This window comes from Lissotriton helveticus, chromosome 7 (genome assembly GCF_964261635.1).
Source record: "Lissotriton helveticus chromosome 7, aLisHel1.1, whole genome shotgun sequence".
NCBI classification, from domain to species: Eukaryota; Metazoa; Chordata; class Amphibia; order Caudata; family Salamandridae; genus Lissotriton; species Lissotriton helveticus.
Genome location: NC_136068.1, coordinates 538,616,124 through 538,641,672, shown reverse-complemented (window position 1 = coordinate 538,641,672; position 25,549 = coordinate 538,616,124). Strand labels below are relative to the sequence as shown.

Below are 25,549 nucleotides of genomic sequence, written 5' to 3'. Positions count from 1 at the left end.
GCTTTCATCCTACCCGGGTTTGCTGAAAAGGGTTCCTTGGTTCGCCCATGTGAAGCATGAGTGTGAAAAGCTTGGTAACCCATCTTTGTGGAGCACTCCAGGGGCTATTAGCCCCTTAGATCCCCGTGCTCTCTTACCAAGGACGTACGCACCCTAAAGCTCGAAGCCATGCACACAAATCCCAAACTGGGCTCCCTTACAACACAGTTTCTTGCAGTGAAGGATAATTACGAACTTGACATTTTTCTGGATGACTTCCTCCCCCAGGTTGCAAGAAAATTGTATGCCCAGTTCAGATATAGCACTTTACCTGTACGTGCTGTTACTAACAAATGGGCTGGGCAGAAAGAGGGGGGATGCCCAGTATGTATTACACAAGAGGAAACAGAAATGCATGTCTTATTTTTCTGTCCTGGTTATCAAAAAGCGAGGTGCTACTGGATTGTACAGCTTTGTCGGAATCTGGGTTTCAAGCATTGCAGGGAGGCTTTTCGGGTTTTAAAATACGATATATCCAAACCCATTGCGTTTGCTGTTTCACGTTACTTAAATACAATGTGGCGAAGGAGATGGGCTTTTATTGAAAAGGGTAAAAGATTATAAAATGCATATCGGCAGTACATTTTTGTATAATGTGATCACCATGTGACCAGTTTCTGCTAGATATTGATTTTGTTTTTATATCACTGTGTATATATAAGTATTCCTGATGAATCGGATTTTATTGTAAATAGTGTCATTTCTTTTTAAAATTATTTATTGAAATATTGCTGCTAGTTCTCTAGCTGTTGCCGTTTGCATCATATTAATTGATATAATCCCTCCCTGCTGCCCAATTCTTCTGCCTCCCTTCCTCCCTCCCCAGCTGTCTGGTAAATTTTTTTAGATGTGATTTAAAATTAGAAATTGTATTACTATATGGAGTGTTTTCAAGCACGGTCTGAATTTCTTAATTATGTATGTTATTTTGTGTTTGTGTCCACTTTTTATGTTCCTAGTGACGGAAATAAAAGTTTTTGAAACATATTAACAGTAAACGTGCAGCACCGAAACCTAATATAAAGAGTCATATCTCGTGGGACCTGGATCACGTCTAGGTAGGGCTCTAAGCTTCTAGTTTGCTTAAACATAAGGAACTCCTCTGTCAATCTCCCCATAATTGGCTTGCTGAGCTCTTGGCTATCAATCCAATCCCAATAATAACGCTTAAGTTCCACATTACTAGGGGGAACTTGGGTATTCCATGATTCTTTAAGGCCAGGTTGCATCATAGTTTTCTTCACATATGATATCCACTCGATTCTAAGGTCCACATCCAAATTCATTACCTCCATTAGAGCTGAGGTGTAGTTGGTAAGCTCTTCAGTACGCCTTAGGCGAGCCCAAAAAAGCAGTGCGCGTAGCCTAGCAATTGCTCTGAACGGTCACCTACCCATGTCATACATTGAAGGTGTTAATGGGGTGTTACGGGGAGCATTACCAAATCCCTCAAAAATGTGTGCTCAGACCAACTTAACTCATCCATGTTTTCGAACCCCCATAGCTCGGCTCCATACAGAGCCGAGCTAACTGCCTTTGCTTCATAAACTACGAGCGCTGGGGCAACTGGCCAACTATACGAGGAGCGATGTTCTTTGCTTAGTGCCCTGGTCATGCGTTTGTGATTCAAAAGCATTTTAGCTAAATGGGGCCTCCCGTGCATTTTATCAGAGAGTAATATGCCAAGATATTCAAAGTTCCCGACTCTCTCCAGGGGGTACTATTCAGTGTAAAATGTCCTAAAAGATTTGTGGGGGTTAAAAGCCATGAGCTTTGTCTCTGTGGTATTAATAACTAAGCCCCGTGCATCTCAGAAAGATTGATATCTGTTCAATAATTTTTGTAGCCCAACTGGAGTCTTTGACATCAGCAAGGTGTTGTCAGCAAACAGAAGCATTGGCACTTTGTCGCCTGCCAGGATACCTAATTCTAAAAAGAGTGGGCGGACTGACGGTTTGGTGGACAGATTACTCCACCACACTGGAGTCGTCCTACCCTTTCCACGAAAGTCTAAATAAGCCATGTGAGACACACATCCTTGGCTCTCCAGTTCAATAACCTGCCAATCTCAAGGTGCTTAGAGCTGGGAACCATCAAGTGAAACAAATCATTAACAGTTAACCCAAGGTATGCTCATTCAATGCTCCTTGGTTTCTAATCATAAGGAATGCTTTTTTTACTGTCTCAAAATGATCTTTTGACTCTAAAAGTTATTATCAAGCTCATATAGCGGTTTTGCTTCTCTGCATTGCCCATGGGACTGTTCATCTGTCTTTTTTTTTGAAAATCAATAAAAACCTGTTTTAAACAAATCAAGCTCATATAGCGGCGGCTCCTTTTTTAGAGCACCGAGCGGTGCCCCCCTATATTTGGCGCCCACCAGCCCCCGATTTTAAACTAAATGAAGCTACACAGTTTTCTGGCCGAGGGCGGTGTTTTGAATTTTATTTTCCAATTGGCCACAAGCAGAGCAGGGTTTCTTTAGTTATGAGTGGGTGGGGCTCTAAAATAGAATGCAGCCTCACCTCCTGGTCATCCACACTCACTTCAAAGTACGCATGTCAGGTTGGCCAACTGCCTTTCAGCGACCAGCCTGACGTGCACTAGAGGCTTCTCACCATCTGTACATAGAGAGGGGGTGGGGCAGGCAGCTGCAGCCCACTGCACTCAGAATGATCGCTGTGTCCACCTGCCTGATCCAATCTTGGCACTGCTCTCAGCAAGGGAGCTGTGCTTCCAGATTGGCCAGGACTGCGGCACTAATGGCACTGGAAAGGAGTTTGTGGAGAGAGTCGTGGTGGTTACAGTCTGATCAAAGGCAGGTAGGTTTAATTAACTGTTGTTAGTAGTCTGTGTTTTAAAGCAAACATTGACCTTGCAGTACCAAGTGTGTTTCTCAATGAACAACGCGTTTTCTTTATTGCTTGAAAGTTGGATTGTCATGTGAGTAATACTGGTACTTGCTCTAGCTTATAATACGGTACTGTGATCACTCCACTCGGGCTCAACATGCGGTGCACTAAGAATTACCATTAGAATGCCTCCTCAAGCATATGGCATTACATATTTACCTGCAGGTATCTTGCTCTTTCTGAGAACCATTCTCCACCACAAGAGATTTTCTTATTCGTTTAAGGTATGTTACCTGTACTATTTGTGCGCTAACCTCTTATACTAGGCTGTGGCATGATCAATTGGTTTTCGTGTATACATTTGTACTTGCCTTTTTTTAGAACTGCTAATCTCCCCGTTCTTGACACTACTCCTGAAGATCCTTTCTTTGAATAAACCGTATTGGTAAGCCAACTACCCGTGGATTTTAATAACTTCGTTTTCAGCATGGGTTTTGGTGGTATTTAGTTGAGCTTCACTTGTGATTCACTGCTCTCGTCATTCCCCTGGGATGTTGTGTGCACTTTTTTTACTCCACAAACATTTATTTCCACCACATCCAAAAACCTTGGTTGGATGTCACTGTGTTCTTGGTTTAGGCGACAGTATTCTTCACACTATTACATCTCAACACTATATTTGGATGTCACTGGTGTCTTCGCATTCTTTCTAGACGGTGCACTATTCCACTCCCCTCACTATTTTACCACTCTTCTATATTTCGTGCACTTTTTTTTATACTCCTAAAGTCTCTCTCTTTCTTTTCCTCTCGTTTATGTGTCTTTGGTGTTCGCTGTCAATTTGCTGTTATATATGTAACATCTCTATGTGGTCTTTTTCAAACATTTTAAATTATGCCCACATTGTATGCTATTACAACACATGAATAAGCCCATGTTTGGGTGAAACGAGTTGGCTGGTCTCATCAATTGCATACCAAGTACATCTGGAAATAAAAGGCCAGCAACGGCACAAAACTAGCATTGTGTTATTGACTGTGTACAACTGTGTGTATATATATGTTGCCTCTCATCCAACTAGTTCTTGTAATTATTTTTGTGGTCTACGGGCAGCAGACCATTTGAGATAGGCAATATCCATTATTACTGTAGTGACTAGTCCTGGTGGTGCAGTCTCCTAAAACCCAGCTGCTTTGTTCTTTGCAAGCAGGTTTAATTAACTCGAAGGATGTCCATGCATTATGCTTAACACTGGTCTATGTTGGACCATGTTGAAAATGTCATACGTAGTGGGCGGAGCTGGAAATCATTTGTAACCTTTCAGCTGTAGCCTTATTGTAAAATACAATGATCCAGCACGCCACACAAGAAAGTCAACAATGAATAAGTATAGCAGGTCTTTTTTATAAATGATCTTTATTCTTATTCTTCACACGACCGTAGCAAACGCATTTCATCCAAAATGACTTCTTCAGGGCAAAAAATAGTGATTTGATCTGTTACTGGTTGGCCTTTCAATCACTTCTCAAGGTTTATAGTATTCTTTTAAGGCGGCATCCTATGAATAATGCTTATCCTCCCTGTATTACTGGCAGTCTACACTCGATAGACGCTCACAAAGATATTTTTCGATCCTCCAGTCTGTATTCAAAAAGTGGTCATGTCAGTATATTCAAAAAGTTCTTCACCCTGTATTGGGGAAATTCAAGTTTGAGACGTGCTCCCAGTAGGATATATGTCGTTAGCAAATCTGAATTAAAGGATTCGATGCCATGTTCACATGTCGCGTCGTCATTGCCGAAAACCCGTCGATGAAGAACTTTTTGAATATACTGAGTCGGCCACTTTTTTAATACAGACCGGAGGATCGAAAAATATCTTTGTGAGCGTCTATCGAGAGTAGACTGCCAGTAGGCTACGGTCGTGTGAAGTATAAGAATAAAGAACATTTATAAAAAGACCTGCTATACTTATTCGTTGTTGACTTTCTTGTGTGGAGTGCTGGATCATTGTATTTTATTGTAAATCGTGGGAATATTCCCTTGGAAGCTTAGGGGTATTGAGCTTCAGGTCCCTAGCACCCAGATTTTATGATTACTTAAACCAGATTATTAATAGGTGCAGTCATTATTGCCTTATACCCTGGGTTCTCTTTTGTAGCCTTATTGTGGTTTGCTTTACAGTTGCCATGTCTGCTTCCTTTATAATGGCTCAATAGCTGGTGGCTACTACTTTTCTTTCTCATTAGAAGGAAAGGTGAGGGTATGGCGTGGCTCATCAGCGCTATGTCTTGCCTATTTTTTATATGTGGTAGAACTTGCAGCCTTGAACTGGCATCTCATGAAGTGTATGTGTGGCACGGGCAGCCTCGAGCTTCAGGTGACTGAGAGATTTTTACAGCAATATTTTATTTGAGTATTCGTTTTTAGCATGTATCCTGGCAGCCCTTCCCCAACCAACCCCTTGCATTTGAGTTGTATGCAGTGTCACGGGTAAGATGAAGGGGTGAGCTGTACTGACTGGCTGAGACAAGATGTCATTTTTTATTGATTCATTAACGAAATTTACTGCAGATGCATACCGTGCCATTAAAAGAAAGGAAAATAATTTAGATTGACTGTGACTGCCAGATGAGTGCAACGCATATCTATGCATTTTAGAGGGCATGCTGCTCTCTGGGGGACAGTGGTTGGGATCACAGTCCTCATGGCATGTTCAGAACTGGTCACATGCCATTTAACACTATTTGGATGGGTGTTAGTTTTTCCTGTTGTTGCAACCAGGAGCAATTCCTCTATTGTCAATATCATTTTTGTTCGAAGTTTGCATAGCTCTAAAACCCTAGTTAGGGACGTCAAGGCGCTTTACTCTCTAAATAATCTACTTGTACACCGACAGTTGGATGGTTTGCACTTTGCAGGTCACAGTGAATGAGTTGTCCACATACACTTTACGCGGTCACCACACATTCCCCTAGGCTTTGAATCCCTCTGCTTCCAGAGCCAGCAGACAGAAGGCCTCAGACTCTGACAGCTGTGCCACTCAGCGTCTTACTTAGCAAAGAGATGGCCCAAGACATTTCTAAAAGGTTTTATGAACCCACAGAACAAGCTAGCAGTTCTCCCCAGATGGTTGTCAGTAAGCTCGAAGCGCAGATGATATCAGCAAGGAGTGTGCAACGCGACGTGTTCTACACTATCAGATGAGGCTGTTCACTGATAGAGCAAGAGTTGTCTGAGGACTTATAAGGAAAAATCATATACGAGTCATCACCATGCTGATATAAATAAAATGAATTAAGGCCTTTGTGCAGATCGGGAAACTGACCCTTTATAAATATTAGAAACTGGGACTCTATACATATCAGTCAGTGGAGTAAGCAGGCACCTGCAAATGTGCTGTGCAGCTTGATCTGCAGCAAACAGTGATAGAAGACAATGTCTATATAACTCGTAAGTTATACAGGCAATATATAGGATATTGAACAATTTTAATTCAGTAAGATATGGAGCATTTTTATGTGTTTCAATATGTTAAGTCTACCCTTTAAAAATTGCTTTATAAACCTTCTTGCTTTCTTAAATTTGCTTACAAATGCACCATTTGCCAACTTCGTTTTCAACATTTTCCTAGGGTGAGAACCCACCGTATGACTGTCAGGCTCGCTCACTACACTCACTCACCACAGGGCACACATCCCAAACTTTTAAGCCCTACCACATTCAAATATTACCAGCCGCCACTGAGCTCATAGTATTTCATATTTCAAATTTTGCAGAAAAAGCATTTTATACTTCATATCATTCAAATATTTTGCAAATTCATCTTGATACTCTCCTTCTCAATACATGTATCCATTTCATGCATTCATTAACATAAATAATACAAGCTTCAATTTTTTTAAATGTTGTCTATGATGGCACCAAACTAAAATAATGTTGTCATTTATAATCAGCAAATCTGAGAAGTTAACAGTTGGCATCGTCAAGAATAAATATGCAAACTTATGCCTTCAGCTTGCACTTTATCTTTATTTTGAAATAAGTAAATGAAGTGCAGGGGGAGAGAGAATAGCATATTCCTATGATCAAGATAAGTGCTTATTCTCAACAGTACATAACTGTGAATTCTTACCCTCCATTACTTTTAAATAAACATCACAATGATATTGTATATTATGACAAATGAAAATAAAAAGAAGCGAAATAAAAAAATATGAAAACCGAGTAAGCAAAGTTTAGGGAAATTGACAGAATAACAAAAAACGTTAGCATATATTTATGACATGCTGGTGAAACTAAGGGTAGCTAACTAACCTTATTTGCAACAGGCATACCAATAAACACACTATCACTTATTTATTACTACAGTGCAAAGATCAAATTCTCTGTTATTAACATTGTACTGCTTAATTGACATGAGAAAACAATGCTATTGTTTCATTGATTCCATAGGAAAATACATAACTAAAGACATACTAATGTTATTGTGAATCTACTACACAGTACAGATTTAAACCCTTGTGCTCTGGATATGGTTATAAGTATCTATTTATTACTATTGCAGTTGAAAGAACAGCATAGCCAGCACCAAACAAGCATATGCTCAAACTGTAATGTTATATATTATTGTTGTTTAGAGAGGGGAAGGGCACTATGTCCCACACAAGGCTCCAGTGCTAGTGAATCATGGTGCTTCGCCACACTCATTAATTGCAATAAATAACATATAACACTTTGCACATCTGCATATATTCAATACAAACACTGGGGAATATATGCAGGTCTATGAACAATAAACCATACCTTCATTCTTTATTTCTTCTTCATTCTCCTTTACTCTCCCAGAGGCTCCTAGTCATTGAAAGTGACAACATAAAGAGGACAACATTACCACACAGTGTGACAATGGAGAGCAGAGAATGAATGGGGAGCACAGATACAGGGATCTAGGGAGACATTGCCAAAAACAGAAGTCTAAAGTATTAAAGAGAAGAGAAATGAACAAATTAGAAGATAAAGGAATAAAACAGTGATACAGAGTAAAGGAACCTCCTGTGCTTGAGTACATTCAAAGTGGTCACTATAACATTGGCTGACTGCAACAACGGCATGGCATCCTACTACTCATGTTGCCTGCCTTAACAACCTTGCGATCATAGTAATTATTTGTACATTTGCAAACTTCCTTCCCTCTACATCTCACCACTTACTTTTCCTATGTGCCAGGCAGCTAGTCATGGAGCCTTATTTCAGTCCACTTCATGGAAATTATGGCAACTTGAAATCTTGCTCTGCCTACATCATTGTGCTTATTGGGTCTTGTTAGTCATTATATTTCAATGTTTGCATTCATTTGAGCATGAGGGCACCACTGTTGCAGCCTTTGTGACAATCTCTTTGTTGGATTTCAGCATCTTGTGAAGCTTTGAAAGGTAATCGAGTAGTCAGAAAATCAAAATACACTCCACCTAAACCATATCTCTACTCACGTCGTTCATCCACTCAAATACACATTCACAATTTCGCCTATCCACTCATCAATATGTCCACCTGTTTCTCTATCTATACTTCCACCCATCCATCCTTTCACTTTTCCCATCTGTCCATTCCTCAACATTCCACTCATTCTCCCTGTAACCTATCATTCCTTCTGCTCATTCATCCATCCTTTCATCATTCCATCTATTCAACTTTCCACCCTTAAATCTTACAATTCATGTTTTCTTCCTTCCTTATTTTTAATTTTCCTTCCTTGCATCCTCCCTTTCGTCTCCCAATCATTCTTTCCCCTTTCAATTAACATATCTTTTGTATCTCAGCATTTATTTTTCTTTCTTTCCAGTCTATCATGCTTACTTATGGTATTTCGCCCTCTATGTTTTGCCCAGTTTTAGTGATTGCATCCTTTTTTTTCTTTCTCTCTTTCCTTTGCTGTGCATGTCTGGTCACCACCCACACCCTCTGTCATTTATTGCCTTACTTGTTATTTATGAGTTGTGGTGACTGGTGATCTTTTCAAGTGATAGGGCGTAATACCTGCCAGGAGTCCACCCCATTTTATTCAACGTTTGCCTCACTCGTACTCACTGCCTCGTACATTTACTCTCTTCACTCACTCACTCACTCACTCACTCACTCACTCACTCACTCACTCACTCACTCTAATTCGCATTCTCTCACTTACTCATTCTCACTCAAACGGACTAACTCAATGTTATTCACACACAATTGTACACATACCCACTTATTCTCATACTCACAAACACACTTACACACACTCACTGTGTTGGAATTGACCCTAGCAGGAGCCGGCAAAAAGAACTGAAAGTAACTTGCCTTTGGCTGTGCATCATGAGATACCAAGGGTCTCTGGAGGGTTCCTTAAAGGCACGGTATCCCTTTTCCAAACACATAATGGCAGCCTATGGGTCCTTGTCTGTCCAACCCTTCCTCTCTATCATGACAAAGGATCTTTGTAATGGGGAGTTTCTCTATGTGTGAAACTTAGCAAAATGTGTAAATTTTAATATTATTTGGCTATCCTTTTCACTTCAGCATGAAGTGCTGGCCAGTGTAGCCTTGTTAACTGCAGGCTGCATTATTTGTCTTTGATTTTCTCTTAGGTGTCTAGGCAGGACTGCAGAAAAGGACAACTCAAGAGAATATTTTGATTGCTCCGGTGTCCACGCACATGGGTGGGACTAGTCACAGATTATGACTATACACAGATATCTCCTACTACAGAACTGTATTTTTTTTAATGGAAAGAATAGGAATGGAAGAAAGGAATAATAAATCCTGGATAGAAAATGCATATACAAAAACTTCAACCCAGTTTGGTAATGGAACAGTTAAATATGGTGTACAGTCTTAATATCGAGTCATTTATTTCGACTGGACATAATATCGACTAGAGAATATCGAGATGGCATTAATATCGAGGTAAGTAATATCGATTTTTTTTTTATCGATTGTTATGTATGTAAAAAATATCGACATAAAAAATATCGAGTAAGTAATATCGTCAGTAAAAAATATCGATATGTTTATTAGTTTAAAAATATCGAAAGTTGTGTTATCGACTGTCACAATATCGACTGTCATGATATCGAATTTTAATATGTATATATATAATATGTAATAGTTCAATGTACATTGTTTTAATGTTTTATAATAGCATTTTGTGTTAAAATGTATTAATTTTATTTATTTATTTATATAGAATTAATGTTAAAAATAATTAATAAATTAAAAAAAAATTATATTACTATAATAATTTCTAGGAGCGGGTAGTGGGTTTTTAGGGGAATAGGGTGGGAAGTATTTTAAATATAATTAATTAATTATGTAAATATATTAATTGGTATTAATTAATTAATTATGTAAATATATTAATTGGTATTAATTAATTAAATATGTAAATATATTAATTGGTATTAATTAATTAAATATGTAAATATATTAATTGGTATTAATTAATTAAATATGTAAATATAATTATTGGTATTAATATGTAATTAATTGTTAAATTACTATTTAATTAAATATATAATATGTAATTGGTAAATATGTTATTTTAATAGCTTATTTGAGAATTATGCTTATTTAAATCATTTTTTTCATGTAGCCGGTTGTGGGATTATAGGGGATTAGGGTGGGAAGTAATTTAATAGTAAGTAATTAAATCTGTTAATTAATTAATTGGTAAGAATAAGTAAATACTTGTTATTTATCTAAAATATGTTAATTATATATAATTTAATTGTTAATTTATTTAAATAAATGGAATTATTGTTGAATATGTAAAATCTAACTTTTTTAGGATATGTAGTGGGTTGTGGGATTATAGGGGAATAGGGTGGGAAGTAATTTAATTGTAAGTAATTAATTATGTTAATTAGTTAATTGTTATGAATAATTAAATATGTGTAAAATAAATTAAATATGTTAATTATATTTTATGTAATTGTAAATTTATTAACATTAATGCTATTATAGTAAATTATGTTACATCTCACATTTTAATGTTATGTAGTGGGTTGTGTGTTAATAGGCGTATAGGGTGGGAAGTTAATTAATTATAAGTAATGACATATGTTAATTAATTAATTGGTATTCATAATGAAATAATTGTTAAAGACTTAAAATATGTTAATTATATAGATATAAATAGATATAACTAATATTATAATAATTACATATAAAATATATATATATGAAATATAATTGTCTCATTACATTTAATTACATATATATAATATATTTATAATTAGATATATAAAGATATATATAACATATATATATATAATTATAGATATTCTCATATATATATTATTTTGTATTTGGGGAAAGAGGTTGGTTTAGTGTTCTGGGTTACTTTTCTGTTTGGTTATTAAGGGGTATATGTTGTGTGCAGAGTCAGTTGTCAGTTTTTTGGTAAAGGGGTATTTGTAGGGGTCAGGGTCAGTTTTCATTTAGTGGGTAAAGGGGTATTTTTAGGGGTCAGGGTCAGTTTTCAGTTAGTGGGTAAAGGGGTATTTGTAGGGTTCAGGGTCAGTTTTCAGTATTTGGGTAAAGGGTAATTTTTTTCTTTCAGAGTTAGTTTTCAGTTTGTGGATAAAGGTGTTTTTAGGGGTCAGGGTCAGTTTTCAGTTTTTGGGTAAAGGGGTATTTGTAGGGGTGAGGGTCAGTTTTCAGTTAGTGGGTAAAGGGGTATTTGTAGGGGTCAGGGTCAGTTTTCAGTTAGTGGGTAAAGGGGTATTTGTAGGGGTCAGGGTCAGTTTTCAGTTAGTGGGTAAAGGGGTATTTTTAGGGGTCAGGGTCAGTTTTCAGTTAGTGGGTAAAGGGGTATTTTTAGGGTTAAGGGTCAGTTTTCAGTATTTGGGTAAAGGGTATTTTTTTGGTTGCAGGGTCAGTTTTCAGTTTATGGGTAAAGGGGTATTTTTAGAGGTCAGGGTCAGTTTTCAGTTTTTGGGTAAAGGGGTATTTTTAGGGGTTAGGGTCAGTTTTCAGTTAGTGGGTAAAGGGGTATTAGTAGGGGTCAGTGTCAGTTTTCAGTTAGTGGGTAAAGGGGTATTTTTAGGGGTTAGGGTCAGTTTTCAGTTAGTGGGTAAAGGGTTATTTTTTGGGTTAAGGGTCAGTTTTCAGTATTTGGGTAAAGGGTCTTTCTTTGGTTGCAGGGTTAGTTTTCAGTTTGTGGGTAAAGGGGTATTTTTAGAGGTCAGGGTCAGTTTTCAGTTTTTGGGTAAAGGGGTATTTTTAGGGGTCGGGGTCAGTTTTTAGTTAGTGGGTAAAGGGGTATTTGTAGGGGTCAGGGTCAGTTTTCAGTTAGTGGGTAAAGGGGTATTTTTAGGGGTCAGGGTCAGTTTTCAGTTAGTGGGTAAAGGGCTATTTTTAGGGTTAAGGGTCAGTTTTCAGTATTTGGGTAAAGGGTATTTTTTTGGTTGCAGGGTTAGTTTTCAGTTTGTGGGAAAAGGGGTATTTTTAGAGGTCAGGGTCAGTTTTCAGTTTTTGGGTAAAGGGGTATTTTTAGGGGTCAGGGTCAGTTTTCAGTTAGTGGGTAAAGGGGTATTTTTAGGGGTCAGGGTCAGTTTTCAGTTAGTGGGTAAAGGGTTATTGTTAGGGGTCAGGGTCAGTTTTCAGTTAGTGGGTAAAGGGGTATTTTGTGGGTTCTGGGTCAGTTTTTAGTTTGTGGGTAAAGGGGTGTTTTTAGGGCTTTGGGTCAGTTTAGGGTTTTAGGTTAGAGGGATACAGGGTAAAAATATGGTCAATTTAAATGTCTATTAAATTAGTTACTTTTTCATATATTTTATATAAAATATTTCAATTAATATACATTAAAACAATTATTGGTATTGTAGGACTTTAAATATTAATACAATTTTTAAATATATTTAAATGTATAAGGTATTTTTAAATTGATTATTTAATATGCAAATAATATTTATATACAATAATAAAGAAGGAAACATAGACAGGGTTAAATGCCATAAATGAAAAATTGTTTATTCACATATAAAAATTTATTTGTAAATAGAAAATCATTTTTTATTTTTAATCAAAAATTTTCATTCAATGTTTTTATTAACATAACAAAAATATGAAGTACATGTATATGTTTTTAACACATAAATTATATTAACATAATTTTTTTATCTTTTACATATATTAACATTTAAATAGTTTCTGAAACAAATTGGTAATATGTACTTTTTATTTAATAACAAAATATTTATTCAGATACACATTGAATTTATTGTCATTGCAAATTATGTACATTTTTTTGTAATTGTAACATTTTTGTTTATTACCAAGTCATGTTATATTTTTGGAAATAATTATTATGAATATTGAACATATTTATAATATTCATTTTTAAATACATAAACACCAAAAACATTTATTATATACATACATAATGTTTTACATAATATTTGCAAATTTAAAAAAAACATTTCTTGTAACAAACTTATATATGCAATTTATTTTTACATTAACATTATTTACTAAATGTATTTATAAATCAAAAATTAATTTTTTAACTTTAACATAACAGTTGAATATTTATTTCAAACTTATGAATATTTATAAAATAATTTTATACACTTTAAATAAATATTTACACTTAATATAATACTCTGTGTATTTTTTAAAGTGTTGGAATATAGAAATTAAATAGCATTTAGCTGTATACAGGGACTACTTTTTAACCGCGTAATGTTACTTAGGCGTATTTGGTGCTTCAACAGATCGCGGTTGGGTGCTGCTTCGCGTTAGAGAGGGTAAGTTTGTTTTAATTGTGTTTTATAAGTTTCTGAACTTATTGCTAGTGTATGTGTGCTGTGTTTATGTTTATGTAGGTAGAGTTAATTAGAGAAGATTGTGTGTTCGGTGTTAGGTAGAGTGTACGATATTGGATTTTTACCGCGTTTTTGTTGTAGGTGTGTGAGGTGAGGTAATATGTTTAAATGTTACTAAGATAATATGTTTGATGTATAAATATGTGTTTTTATATATGTATGGGTGTTTTTATGTGGGTGGGTATGTTATTTAATTTTTTCTAGGTTATCGTCGCGTTTCGCTGTTTTGGAGGACTCCCTTCTTTTTTGATCACAGCTGTGTAACGAGTATTATATACTCTTATTTTTGCACACTATTTTTTGGGTTTTTACATTTTCTTGGAGCGTTTATTTTTCGCCATTACGGATTTTTGGGTTTTCTATGGTATCTGGTGTCTACTGAAGTGGAAAGGAGTCGCTATGCATTTGCTTGTATTTTTGCTTTTTTTTTGGGCTTTCATGGATTGTATGGGTTTTTGGAATGGTGTCCTATGGATTGCTTGGAATTGGATTACGTTTGAAGCTGTATCAGAAATATAAGTATTTTTAGGATTTTTAATGGGTGGGAAAACTGTTTTTAATTTTGCTTTACTTACGTTGTATGTAACATTTTGTAAATACATTATCTAAATACATTTTATATATGTTAATATTATGTATTTGATAATTTAATTGCAATTTGTTACATATTATAATGAAGAATTTTAGGAAAAATATGTTTAGTTTTACGTGTATAGTTATGTAATGTTTTAAAGAATAGTTTTGGCAATCATTGATAGATATTCTAGTCCTTTGCTAGTTGGATAGAGGGTAACTTGACTTTGGAGTGTGTTATACATTTTTTTAGTTTCTTTGGTGAGTTTAGGTCCAATCAAAGTTACTGATTGCTCCATTCGGAGCTCCTGGTAACTTTGTTCTTTTTGTAAGGATTGTATTAATTTGTGAAGGGTAGGCGTTCCTCGGCCTGTAGTTGCTTGGAAGGCATTGTGCCATCCTTCAACTGCATTGTTTGTTTTTGCTTCCTTATTTAGTGTGCTAAGGTAGACATTCCACCAAGCTATTTGGTATTTGGGTTGTCTTCTATGGCCTGATCTGTGTAGCCTTCCTACCCATGTGTCTTCGAAGTAGTCAAGCATAGGGCTTAGTTTATCTTCGTTTCTTTTATAGTAGGGGCTGTCTATTAATAAGTTATAGTGCTCAGTTACATCTGTTAGTGGAACATAGGCTAGGGCGATGAGTTTTTTGATTTGATAAGCAAATGTGCTATCAGTGGCGTATTGGATACTCAAGGTTGATTTTTGTAGATGTCGCCAGATACATTGATTAAAGTGGTAATAGCAACCTTGTATTGCTGTGTGTGGGTATGTTTTAAGGATGCTGTTTATCATAGCTTTTTCAAAGTCTATGATAATTTTTTGTGGAAAATAGTTGTTAGTATGTTGCTTGACTTCAGTTAGTATTTCTTGATAGGTAGTTTGCTGTTTGTTTGGTAGAAGGGCATAAAGGAATGGAATATTTGCATTTTGGAAATGACCATGGATGGTGTATAATTGATAAAAAGGTTTGGGGCATACAGAAAAAGTACCGTCCATCATCCAAGTTTGGCATTGGGTAAGTTTTGTCATGTTGTTTGCTGTGGCAAACAGTATAATTCTTTTATCTTTAGATTTGTTGTCATAGAGTATAAAATTTTCTTTATTGTGAGTTACAGAGAGTTCAGGTGGAATTTGGACTTCTTCTAAAGTTTTTGGTGTGGGAGGAGTAGTGCATGTTGCTCTTTTTTGTCTAGCTACTGTTCTTTTAAGGGATTCTATAGATGGTAATTGGCTAGAAGCATGTTGGGGAAGTACACTTAAATGGTGTTTCAGAATAGCAGTTGTTGGTTGATCAGTGCTAGTACTAGCTTCTTTAAGGGAATCTAGCATTTGTCTAATCTCTATTTCTGTTACATTGGGTGGGTGATTATGTTCTTTAGTATAAGTAACAGTAGTTTCCTGAGTTATAGCTCTACCATAACATTTGTTGGCATAATATTTCGTACACTTCCAAAACACTTTCAAATCTTTTTGTTTCTCTTGAGTGTAGACATATCCCATGTAACAAAGAAGCATTTTCCCTTTTTGTGAATAAATGAATTTAGCTCCTTCAGTCATGATAGTATTGTAGTGCTAGGAGGTAATTAAAAGAGAATGTAAATATTTTTTAAGGAAAAAAAATGTTCTAATCACATTATACAGTTTCACACATTTGTATTTTACCTGCAAATGTTTTGATGCTTTCAAGTCGTTATTTTCAGCTGTTGATGTTCTTCAAACTGTTATTTTCTGTGTATATATTTTTGTACCTGTGGAAGTTGAGAAAATGTGTAGAAATATTTTATTACTATTTATGATAATTTGTTCGACGTTTTTTGCTAGTTTAGATTTAGTTACCTATCTATTAATTCTCGATTTTACATTTCTAGTATATACTTACTTTTTTATATGTAACTTTTGATGTCCAGGTGTTGTGTAGGTCTTCTGTTGTTTTTTTTTCATCTGTAGGATGAGTGCTAAAAAAAAAAGATATATTTGATGTATTTTGCTTTAAAATATAGGTGTGAGCTTTGAGAGTTACATTTTCGCTGACTAATAATGTAGTAGTACTTACTTTAGATATGTGTAGGTATCTTTCTGTTGAAGTCCATCAGTTTTCTTCCAGAAATCCAGCAGAGTTTCGTCTTCCTTTACTTAGGAGATGTATACTGCGTTTTCAGTTACTTATTATTTCATTTATATAGTATTAGGTTGATTGTTTCAGAAATAGGATTGGTTGTTTAAATGGATAGTATGTTTTTATTTGTTGATTTGAATTTTTTTTTCTGTTATGCTAATTGCTTTCCTTATATGGGTGACGCAAATTAACGTTTATTGAATGTGTAAGGATTTATTTTGTATAGGTAATGTTCTAGGTAATGTTATTTTGATATTTGTAAAGTGGAGGAATATATGTAATTAGTTGTAAAAAATGTGTAGAAGGTCGAAACATTGTTTATGTATTATAAAATGTATGTTAGTATTTATTGTGTGTTGTAAATGTTATGAAAATAAATAATATATGTCATCTATTTATATTAACTAAATCTGGTTTTTTATGATCAGTATGACTTAATTATTAAATAATAAAGTCATTTATTTTAGGATCTATTAATGGCGATTTTTTTACAATCGATAAATTTGCTATCTATGTTTGTGTAATCGATATTTTGACTGTTGTTATATAAATATTTAATAATCGGTGTTTTAGAAATCGATAATGTTGTGAGTCGATATTGTTGTAGTCGTTGTTTTTAGTAGTCGATATTGTGTAGTCGATATTTTTGATGTTTGTTGTGTAAGTATAGTAAATCGATAATTTTGTTGTCGATAATTAGTCATCGATATTTTGTCAAGTCGATATTCGGTCTGTCGAGGTTATGTCAGTGATCCGTTAAATATATATATATAACTGTAAACAATTGAAGAATTGTTATTTGTACTGCAATAAAGCAACAAATGAAGAAGAGAAGAAAATAATATAATCATAAAAGGAAAAGAAACTGGTGTAAGAAAGGCAAAAATAAGAAAATAGTTATTGTCATGTCTTTATTTAGGGAAATAAAGAAATGTTTACAGAAAGGAAGAGGGAATAAAGGAAAGACTAAATGAAGAGAAGACATGAAAGACAAAGGATTAGGAATCGCACTACAAGAGGAACTTGAAAATATTGGCAAACGAATATGGGAAAGGATGCAGACCAAAGAAAATTAAAACAGAAAAAATACCCTGAGGTTCTTCTATTTTCCCATCTTCTTGTCTTTCTTGTGCTTCCTCATGAATTCTTGATCCTTTGAATAAAAAAGAAGAGCAGGTTAACTTGAAACAATTGATGGAGAGATAGGAAACAATGAGATCTTGGAACTTTGGAAGGGTGGAAAGGGCAGAAAGCGTTAGAGGAATAAAACAACTGTAATTTATTTTTATGGAAAGAAAAAGAATGGAAGAAAGGACAATTAAATCATGGATAGAAAATACAAAATCTATAATCATAAAAGGAAACGAAACAGATGTAAGAAAGGCAAATAAAAAAAGGAAAGACTGATTGTTATCCCTTTATATAATGTTTACAGCAAGAAAGATAGAATAAAGCAAAGACTAAATGAAGAGAAGACAAGAAAGTCAAAAGATTAGGAATCACTCTTCAAGAGGAACATGAAAATATTGGCAAACAAGTATGGGGAAGGATGCAGGCCAAAGAAAATTAAACCAGAAAAAATACTCTGAAGTTCTTCTCTTTTCACTTCTTGTTTTTCTTGTACTTCCTCGTGATTTCTTGATTCTTTGAATCGAAAACAAGAGCAGGTTAAATTGAAAACTGATGGAGAGATAGGAAACAATAAGATCTTGGAATTTTGGAAGGGTGGAAAGGGCGGAAGGTGTTAGAGGAATAAAACAACTGTAATTACTTTTTATGGAACGAAAAGAATGGAAGGAAGGAAAAATAGATCATGGGTAGAAAATGCAAATACAAAATCTTCAAACCTGTGGGGTAATGGAACAGCTTAATTTATATAACTGTAAACAATTGAAAAATTATTATTTATGATGCAATGAAGCAACAAAGGAAGAAAAGAAGAAGTAGAAAATATAATCATAAAAGGAAAAGAAAAAGAAACAGATGTAAGAAAGGCAAATAAAAAAGTAAAGAGGGATTATCATCTCTTTATTATGTAAATAAAGAAATGTTTACAGCTAGGAAGATAGAATAAAGGAAAGACTAAATGAAGGGGAGACATGAACAATAAGAAAGAAATAAAGAAGTAGAAAGAGTGATATAAGGACAAAGAGAACCAACTCAGAACCAATCTGTTGCTAGATAAACATGTATTTTAAGAAAACATTTTGATAACGGAAGAAACTCATCAACTGAACAGACAAGCAAATCATATTTTGGTGGAATTCTCGAACACTCTTGTCATATTTTCTGGCTGGTGACTGTACTGCAACACCTGCAAACAACCATTTGTGACAGGACTGTATAACATGGTGCACAGTAGGCAATTCCCACCAGCTACATGTCAATGAAAAGAATACTATGAGGGTTAGAGTTATAGGAAATATCTGTAGGCAATCAGAAGAACAACATGTGAATTGGAAACGTCAAGTATGCAAGGTCAGGGTTTTAAGTGACCGAAAAAACTGGGGGGGTCCCTCAAAGTGGTGTGGCCTATGTAAAAATGTGAGTGGGTTAAAAACACTCAAGCTAAAAATCTGTGCTTAGCATACTGTGCCGCTTGACTTGTATTTTGCTGTTTCTGTCATTCCATCCAGATATATGATACAACAAATAATATTACACCTACAACAAGCCAGGACTATTGGTTTTGCCAATGGCTATTAGTTGCTTGAGATAAATAACAAGGCTTCGTTGTATGTAAAATAAAAAATGCTTCAGTTCTAAAATGATGAGACTGTGAAAGAACTATAAAGAGTCTCTTTGAAATTACATCACAGGCAGTGAAGGGTGGAACTCCTGCAGAGACGATTATTTTTTTCACCTTTTTAACTGAGGACAAAAACAGAGAGCCGGAAAGGGACCCGTCTCAGCACCTGCTTTTTAGAACTGCTGGTGCTGCACACCGGCAGAACCTGGCCCACTTAAAGCACAGGGATCTCATCAGTTCACTTGCTGATTAAACTTTTGTTTCCTGTAAAATATTCTAAATGTCTGATGATTTCCATACACAAGACAGATTGGAGAGTGAACATCTGCCACAATGTTGTTCACACTCCCTCAGGAGGTAAATGGGTGAAAGAGGGAGTTAATGGCATCTGGTTCAATCAGTGTGATCATAAGGACTTTAAGGGCCCTGTGCAAGAAATATCGGGCCCAGTTTTGGGTCAACTTTGAATTTTATTGTAAATTGTTTGCTAATTAAAGCCCTTTGTACACAGGAGTGAGATATAGAGAAAGATCACTTTGCCGGGCCCCATTGGAAGGTGGGGGTCCGGGGCAGTGGGACACTTTGCCCATGCCTTTAAACGTCTCTGGGTACAATATGAAAGCAATGTTCATAGGTCGCAGGCAGAGCAGGAAGCATTCGTCACTGTCAAATTTGCAGAACTTGGAGGAAATCATAACCCCACACGGAGTTTTAGGAATTTAGAGAAACTGATTCACGAGAATATGGGCCCGATCCACAGAACTAACTTAAGACAAAATCCTAAACTAACTACCATTTTAATATTCTCAGAAGGCACTTACTAATTTTGGTATTCACAGAAGGCAATTACTCATTTTGATATAAAGTTAGCAGTCCTAACTTTACTACTCCTAAACTGGGAAAAATACTAACTTTAAGACTTTCGTAATTCACAGAAGGCATTTAGGAGTCCTAAAGTTAGGATATCTAACTTTAGGACTCCTAAATGCCTGTGAATACCGAAAGTCTTAAAGTTAGGATTTTTCTCAGTTTAGGAGTCCTAAAGTTAGGATTACTAACTTTAGAACTCCTAAATGCCTTCTGTGAATACTGAAAGTCTTAAAGTTAGGATTCTTCTCAGATTAGGAGTAGTAAAGTTAGGAGTCCTAACTTTAGGACTCCTAAATGCCTTCTGTGAATACCGAAAGTCTTAAAGTTAGGGTTTTTCTCAGTTTAGGAGTAGTAAAGTTAGGACTCCTAACTTTAGGACTCCTAAATGCCTTCTGTGAATACCCAAAGTCTTAAAGTTAGGATTTCTCCCAGGTTAGGAGTAGTAAAGTTAGGAGTCCTAACTTTAGGACTCCTAAATGACTTCTGTGAATACCGAAATGAGTAAGTGCCTTCTGTTAATACCAACATGAGTAAGGGCCTTCTGTGAATACCAAAATGGTAGCAAGTTTATGATTTTGTCTTAAGTTAGTTCTGTGAATCGGGCCCAAAGTTTGCAAAATAATTATGACAATCACTTGTGGGAGAATAAAGCGTCAACATAGGGGCGTTGCTAAATACCTTAGCACTTCATGCCAAAGTACACTTCAGACAGCTCGTCTACATCATATACCAGATGTTTCTACTGACTTTGATAGTAAACATGATCTGAAAGCAAAGACAAACACTTTATAAATTGCCCTTTGGGATAAGACTGTCTGCTTGTGCCAAGCTACCAAGGGGGTGAGCAGGGGTTATCTAAAGTGTGTAATCCCCTTACCCTGACAAGAAGGAAGGGTCCCTACTTGAACAAAGGTGCATACCTCTGCTAAATAGAGAACCCCATTCCTAACACACCATTTCTCACTCACTTACTCTGGTACTTGGTGCAACTTCACTTGCTGCACCTTTGACAGCAACATGTGGTAACTTATTAGTTTTCTTTAGAATGTAACGGTAGAATTAAGAATGTATGACATCCTTTTAGAATAGTGTTGTGGTAGAATGTAGAATGCTGGTCTGCCAGTCTGAGTTGTAATTCAAGGCAGCAGCACCCTTTTTATATCTTCCTGCATAATACTTGAATAAAGAAGATTTATCGAATTTCATGTGTTAAGGAAGTTACTACAATTCTGGCGACGTTTGGATCCGAACCTACGTGGGATTTCCGTTCCTAAATCTTTTTTATTCAAGTGGTACAGCGGGAGAAATTGCATTTTTGGGGGCGGGATTTATTTCAAGCTAAGAGCGCCGCATGCTAGAACTACGGAAATGAGGACATTCAACAAGATGGAAGAAAGACAGGATGTCATTTTAAACATCTTCAACTCCTTCCTGTAAGTAAGCCTCTTACCGGTATCTTTAACGACCTTCACATGTGCATGCAGCACTCAGATTCAAACGATGCCTACCCCGCGCTCCACTGGTTTTATGGATGTTCATAGCAGCCGTTCTTTCAAAAGATGCTGCATTCTTCAAGAAGCCTCCCCGGTCATCTTTGTATGACGCATAGCTGTGCAGTGCAGGTGACGTGCTGCGTGACCTGACGTAGAGGTCATGCATGACGGCCATTTTGCCAGCTGATTGCAGTCACATCGGAACCAAAGGAATTTATTGGAATTTCGGAGCCGAAGGAAATTATCTGGTTTTATCAGAACCCAGTAAGGACATTAAGAAATACAATTAAGCATACAGTATTTATTTTTTCCATTTTTATAAGTTTCATCATCAGTGCGAATGTGCTGTACTGCACATTGTGTATTCAAGAATCGATTTATTTGTTCAAGACTATTAAATTTGTTGAGTCAAAATGCAAGAATCAAATATATATATTTATTCAACTTTCAAGAATCGATTATTGTGCTTGGAACGCCACAGATTATTTAGCTTCTTTGTGTTTCTTTTGTGCTGTGATTTATTTTTGTTCTCCATGCCTTCCACTAGTGATAGTGCCTCTGCTGGTGAAACCTCATTACATGGCATGCACCTCAGTTCTCCAAGAGAGTTCATAGCAGTGGCAAGGGATCCACCTGTGGCTTGGATTGACTGGAAAGAGTACTTCCTCAATTATATTGCGAATTTGGAGGATGTTAATGGTTCATTTACTCCAGAAAGAAAGAAAAGGATCCTTATGTCGGGTTTGGGTCCTGAAGGCTTACGAATTTACAACCAATTACAGAAACAAGACAGAGTTGGGGGAGACATGGATGTTTTCAAAGCAGCTATACTTGACCTTGATGATCATTTTTCACCCAGTGTGTGTATTGCTGTCACAAGACATGCATTTTTTCAAAGAAAACAAGACAAGCACGAATACATTGAGGATTACGTATCTGCATTAAGAAAATTGGCTGTCAAATGTAGATTTGCACAGCTTCACGATGAACTTATACGTGATCAGATTGTATATACACAAAAAACAAAACAATCCAAGATAAGTTGTGGGTGGAAGGAGAAGGTTCTTTGAAAGGAATTATTACTATGGTAAAAAAAGCAGAATTGTCTGAGCGATGTGCCTAAGTTACACTAGCCAATGACAAAAAAGAAGTGGAAGTTGTTAATAAAATCTCTGATAGTAAGGTTAGCGATAATACCAACAAATTTTTCAAAGCAGGAGGTCATAAGAAAGACAACGTGGAGAGTAAAAAAAATTCTGAATTAGTATGTTTTGGTGTGACAGTCATTTCCACTCAGCGAATCACCCTAAAGGCCCTGCTAAGTCAACTAAATGTTTAGTATGTGGTGTCATAGGATATTTTGCTAAGGTGTGCAGGAAAAATATGCATAAGAATTATAAGGGTAAAGTATCCTGTATTCAAGAAACAGAACTAGATTATAGTTCATCCTCTAGTGAAGATGGTGCTCAAGTGCAAACCACTATGAAAAAGAAAGTTGTTTTGAACATTTCAGATGCGTCTTCCACTAAACCAATGTGTCAAGTTTATTTAGGTGATGTTCTTATTCAATTGGCTGTGGATTCAGGTTCACCATACACAATTGTTGTTCAACATGTATGGGAGGAACATTTTGTTTCCCAGATTGGGAGCTGGTTAGAACCTCCTGACATTTCTCCAGTTAGCTATACGGGATAAATAATTGATATTCAAGGGTTTAGAGTACTAGTTTTTAGATTTAAAGGCAGACATGCAACTGGTAAGTTATATATTTCCAAAGAAGGACCATCCGTATTAGGATGGAAAGATCAAAAAAACCTGAATAATATTCGGGACCCCAATAGCAAAGAGCAAGTGTTGGTCTCATGTGCAGGTGAAGACACCAAGAAATGGGTTCTTGATGAGTTTTCATCAGTCTTCTCAAAAGAAATGGGCAAGTTGAAAGGATTACCTATCATATTCGACTGAAAGAGGGTGCTGTGCCAAAGATACACAAAGCAAGGAATATACCAATGATCATCAGAGTGGAAGTTAAGTTAGAATTGGTTAAATTGTTGAATTAAAATGTAATTGAGACAGTAGAAGCAGCGGAGTGGGTTTCTCCGTTGGTCGTAGCACGCAAGGCCAATGGAAAGGCCCGCTTATGTGTGGACTTGAGATATCTGAATAGCCAAATATTGCTTGACCAATACCCTTTGCCTAGAATAGACAAAATGTTAATGTTAACTAGGGATGCTAAGTGGTTTTCCACTTTGGACTTATCTGCAGCATATCATCAAGTTGTTCTTGATCCGGAAAGCAAACATTAAACGTCGTTTTGTACTCCTTTTGGGTGCTTCAGGTTCAAGCGTATGCCGTTTAGCTTAGCTTCAGCAGCTGCCGTGTTCCAAAGATTAATGTCAAGGTTGTTTGGTCATATACATGAAGTCATTTTTTTCGAAGATGACATATTGATAATGGGAAAAAGCAAGTCTCATCATGATTCTAACCTCAGACAGGTACTCAAAATCCTTGCAGATAATGGATTAGTTGCTGGATTAAGCAGATGCAAGTTTGCTGAAAAATCGGTCACGTACTTAGAGCACGAAATCTGTGAAGGAGGTATAAAACCTAAAACAAAATTGGTTGAGGCTATCATTAATTCCCCAGAACCAAAATCAAAAGACAAACTCAGATCATTTTTGGGTCTGGAGGAATTTTATTCGAAGTTTGTCAACCAATTCTCTCAGAAGACTTATGAAATGAGGATTTTAATGAAAAACAAGTCACCTTTTATTTGGAGTGCAGGTTGCAAGAAGGTATTTCATGAAATAAAATCAGCAATAGCTAATGCCCCCATCTTACAAGGATTTGATCCTGCAGCTCAAACTTTTCTCACTACTGATGCCAGTGGTACTGGTCTAGGCAGTGTTCTGTCACAAATATCACACCAAGGAGGCGAGGTAGTTATAGTGTTTGCATCACGCTCCTTGTCACCATGTGAAGAGAAGTATTCCGTCATTGAGCGGGAAACGTTGGCCTGTGTATGGGCAATGGAGCATTCTTGCAAATTCATTTGGGGCAAAAAGTTCACACTTCGCTCGGATCATAAACCTTTACCCAAGTTGTTAACTACTGATGGGTTATTTAGGGCATCAGCTAGGATTGCTAGATTGTCGATGAGACTTCAGGGTTATGTGTTTGAAATTGAGTATGTACCTGGAGTCAAGAGTGTCATTGCGGACTTCCTAAGTATACTTTCCTTGCCCATGAGAGAAATTGATCAGAGTTCCTGGAATGACTGTTGTGTTGCGGGGGTGTTTTCTGGCTTGCAAGGTTTGTCTGAGGACGAATGGGAATGCAAATGTGCTAAGGATGTAATTCTTGAGGCAGTTAAGGAAAAAATTACTAATGATTGGCACACGCATTCCAAATCGGATTCTCAGTTTAGACCATTCTGGGAAGTAAGAGATGAATTAAGTTTGAACAGAAGTTTTGTTTGCCGTGGGGATAAACTTGTTCCACCTAAAGGTGTACGTTCTAAAATAATTACCATGGGACATGATGGTCATCCTGGAATTTCCAGAACCAAGAAAAACATTAAAGCTTTGTACTGGTGGCATGGAATGTATCTAGAAATTGAAAGGTCTGTACAAGAGTGTATCAGTTGTGAGTGTGCGGATAACAGTAAAAAAACACTTAATCAACCAATGTCCTCTTTGGGATGTCCTAAATTATAGTGGGAAGAATTAGCACTAGACATATTGGGACCCATAGTATGGCAGGATGGTTCTTGTAAGCATATCTTGGTGTTAGTGGATCTGTTTTCAAGGTGGATTGAATTAAAGGTTGTGGAGAGTGTTAACACTAATATTGTAATAAGATTTCTGGATGAATGTTTCATTAGAGATGGATTGCCTACTTCTCTTTTAACAGACAATGGGGTACAGTTCAAATCAGATTCCATGAAACATTTCATGGAATCTACGGGCATTAGACAGAAGTTTACTGCCTTATA

General features: G+C 36.2%; 1 protein-coding gene across 4 annotated transcripts in view; it reads right to left on the bottom strand.

Moving 5' to 3' along the window:
- LOC144768726 (interferon-induced very large GTPase 1-like) overlaps window positions 1-25,549 on the bottom strand; it is a 519,921-nt gene that overhangs the window by 389,713 nt on the left and 104,659 nt on the right. For 2 of the 4 annotated variants that reach the window (XM_078652601.1, XM_078652603.1), the window contains exons 4-5: window positions 17,534-17,596; window positions 7,697-7,744 (exon numbers count right to left, since the gene is read on the bottom strand). In XM_078652601.1, the coding sequence (XP_078508727.1) occupies window positions 7,697-7,744; window positions 17,534-17,596 (111 nt within the window). The remainder of the gene's footprint in view (window positions 1-7,696; window positions 7,745-17,533; window positions 17,597-25,549) is intronic. The other 2 variants (XM_078652602.1, XM_078652604.1) reach the window with 1 other exon arrangement.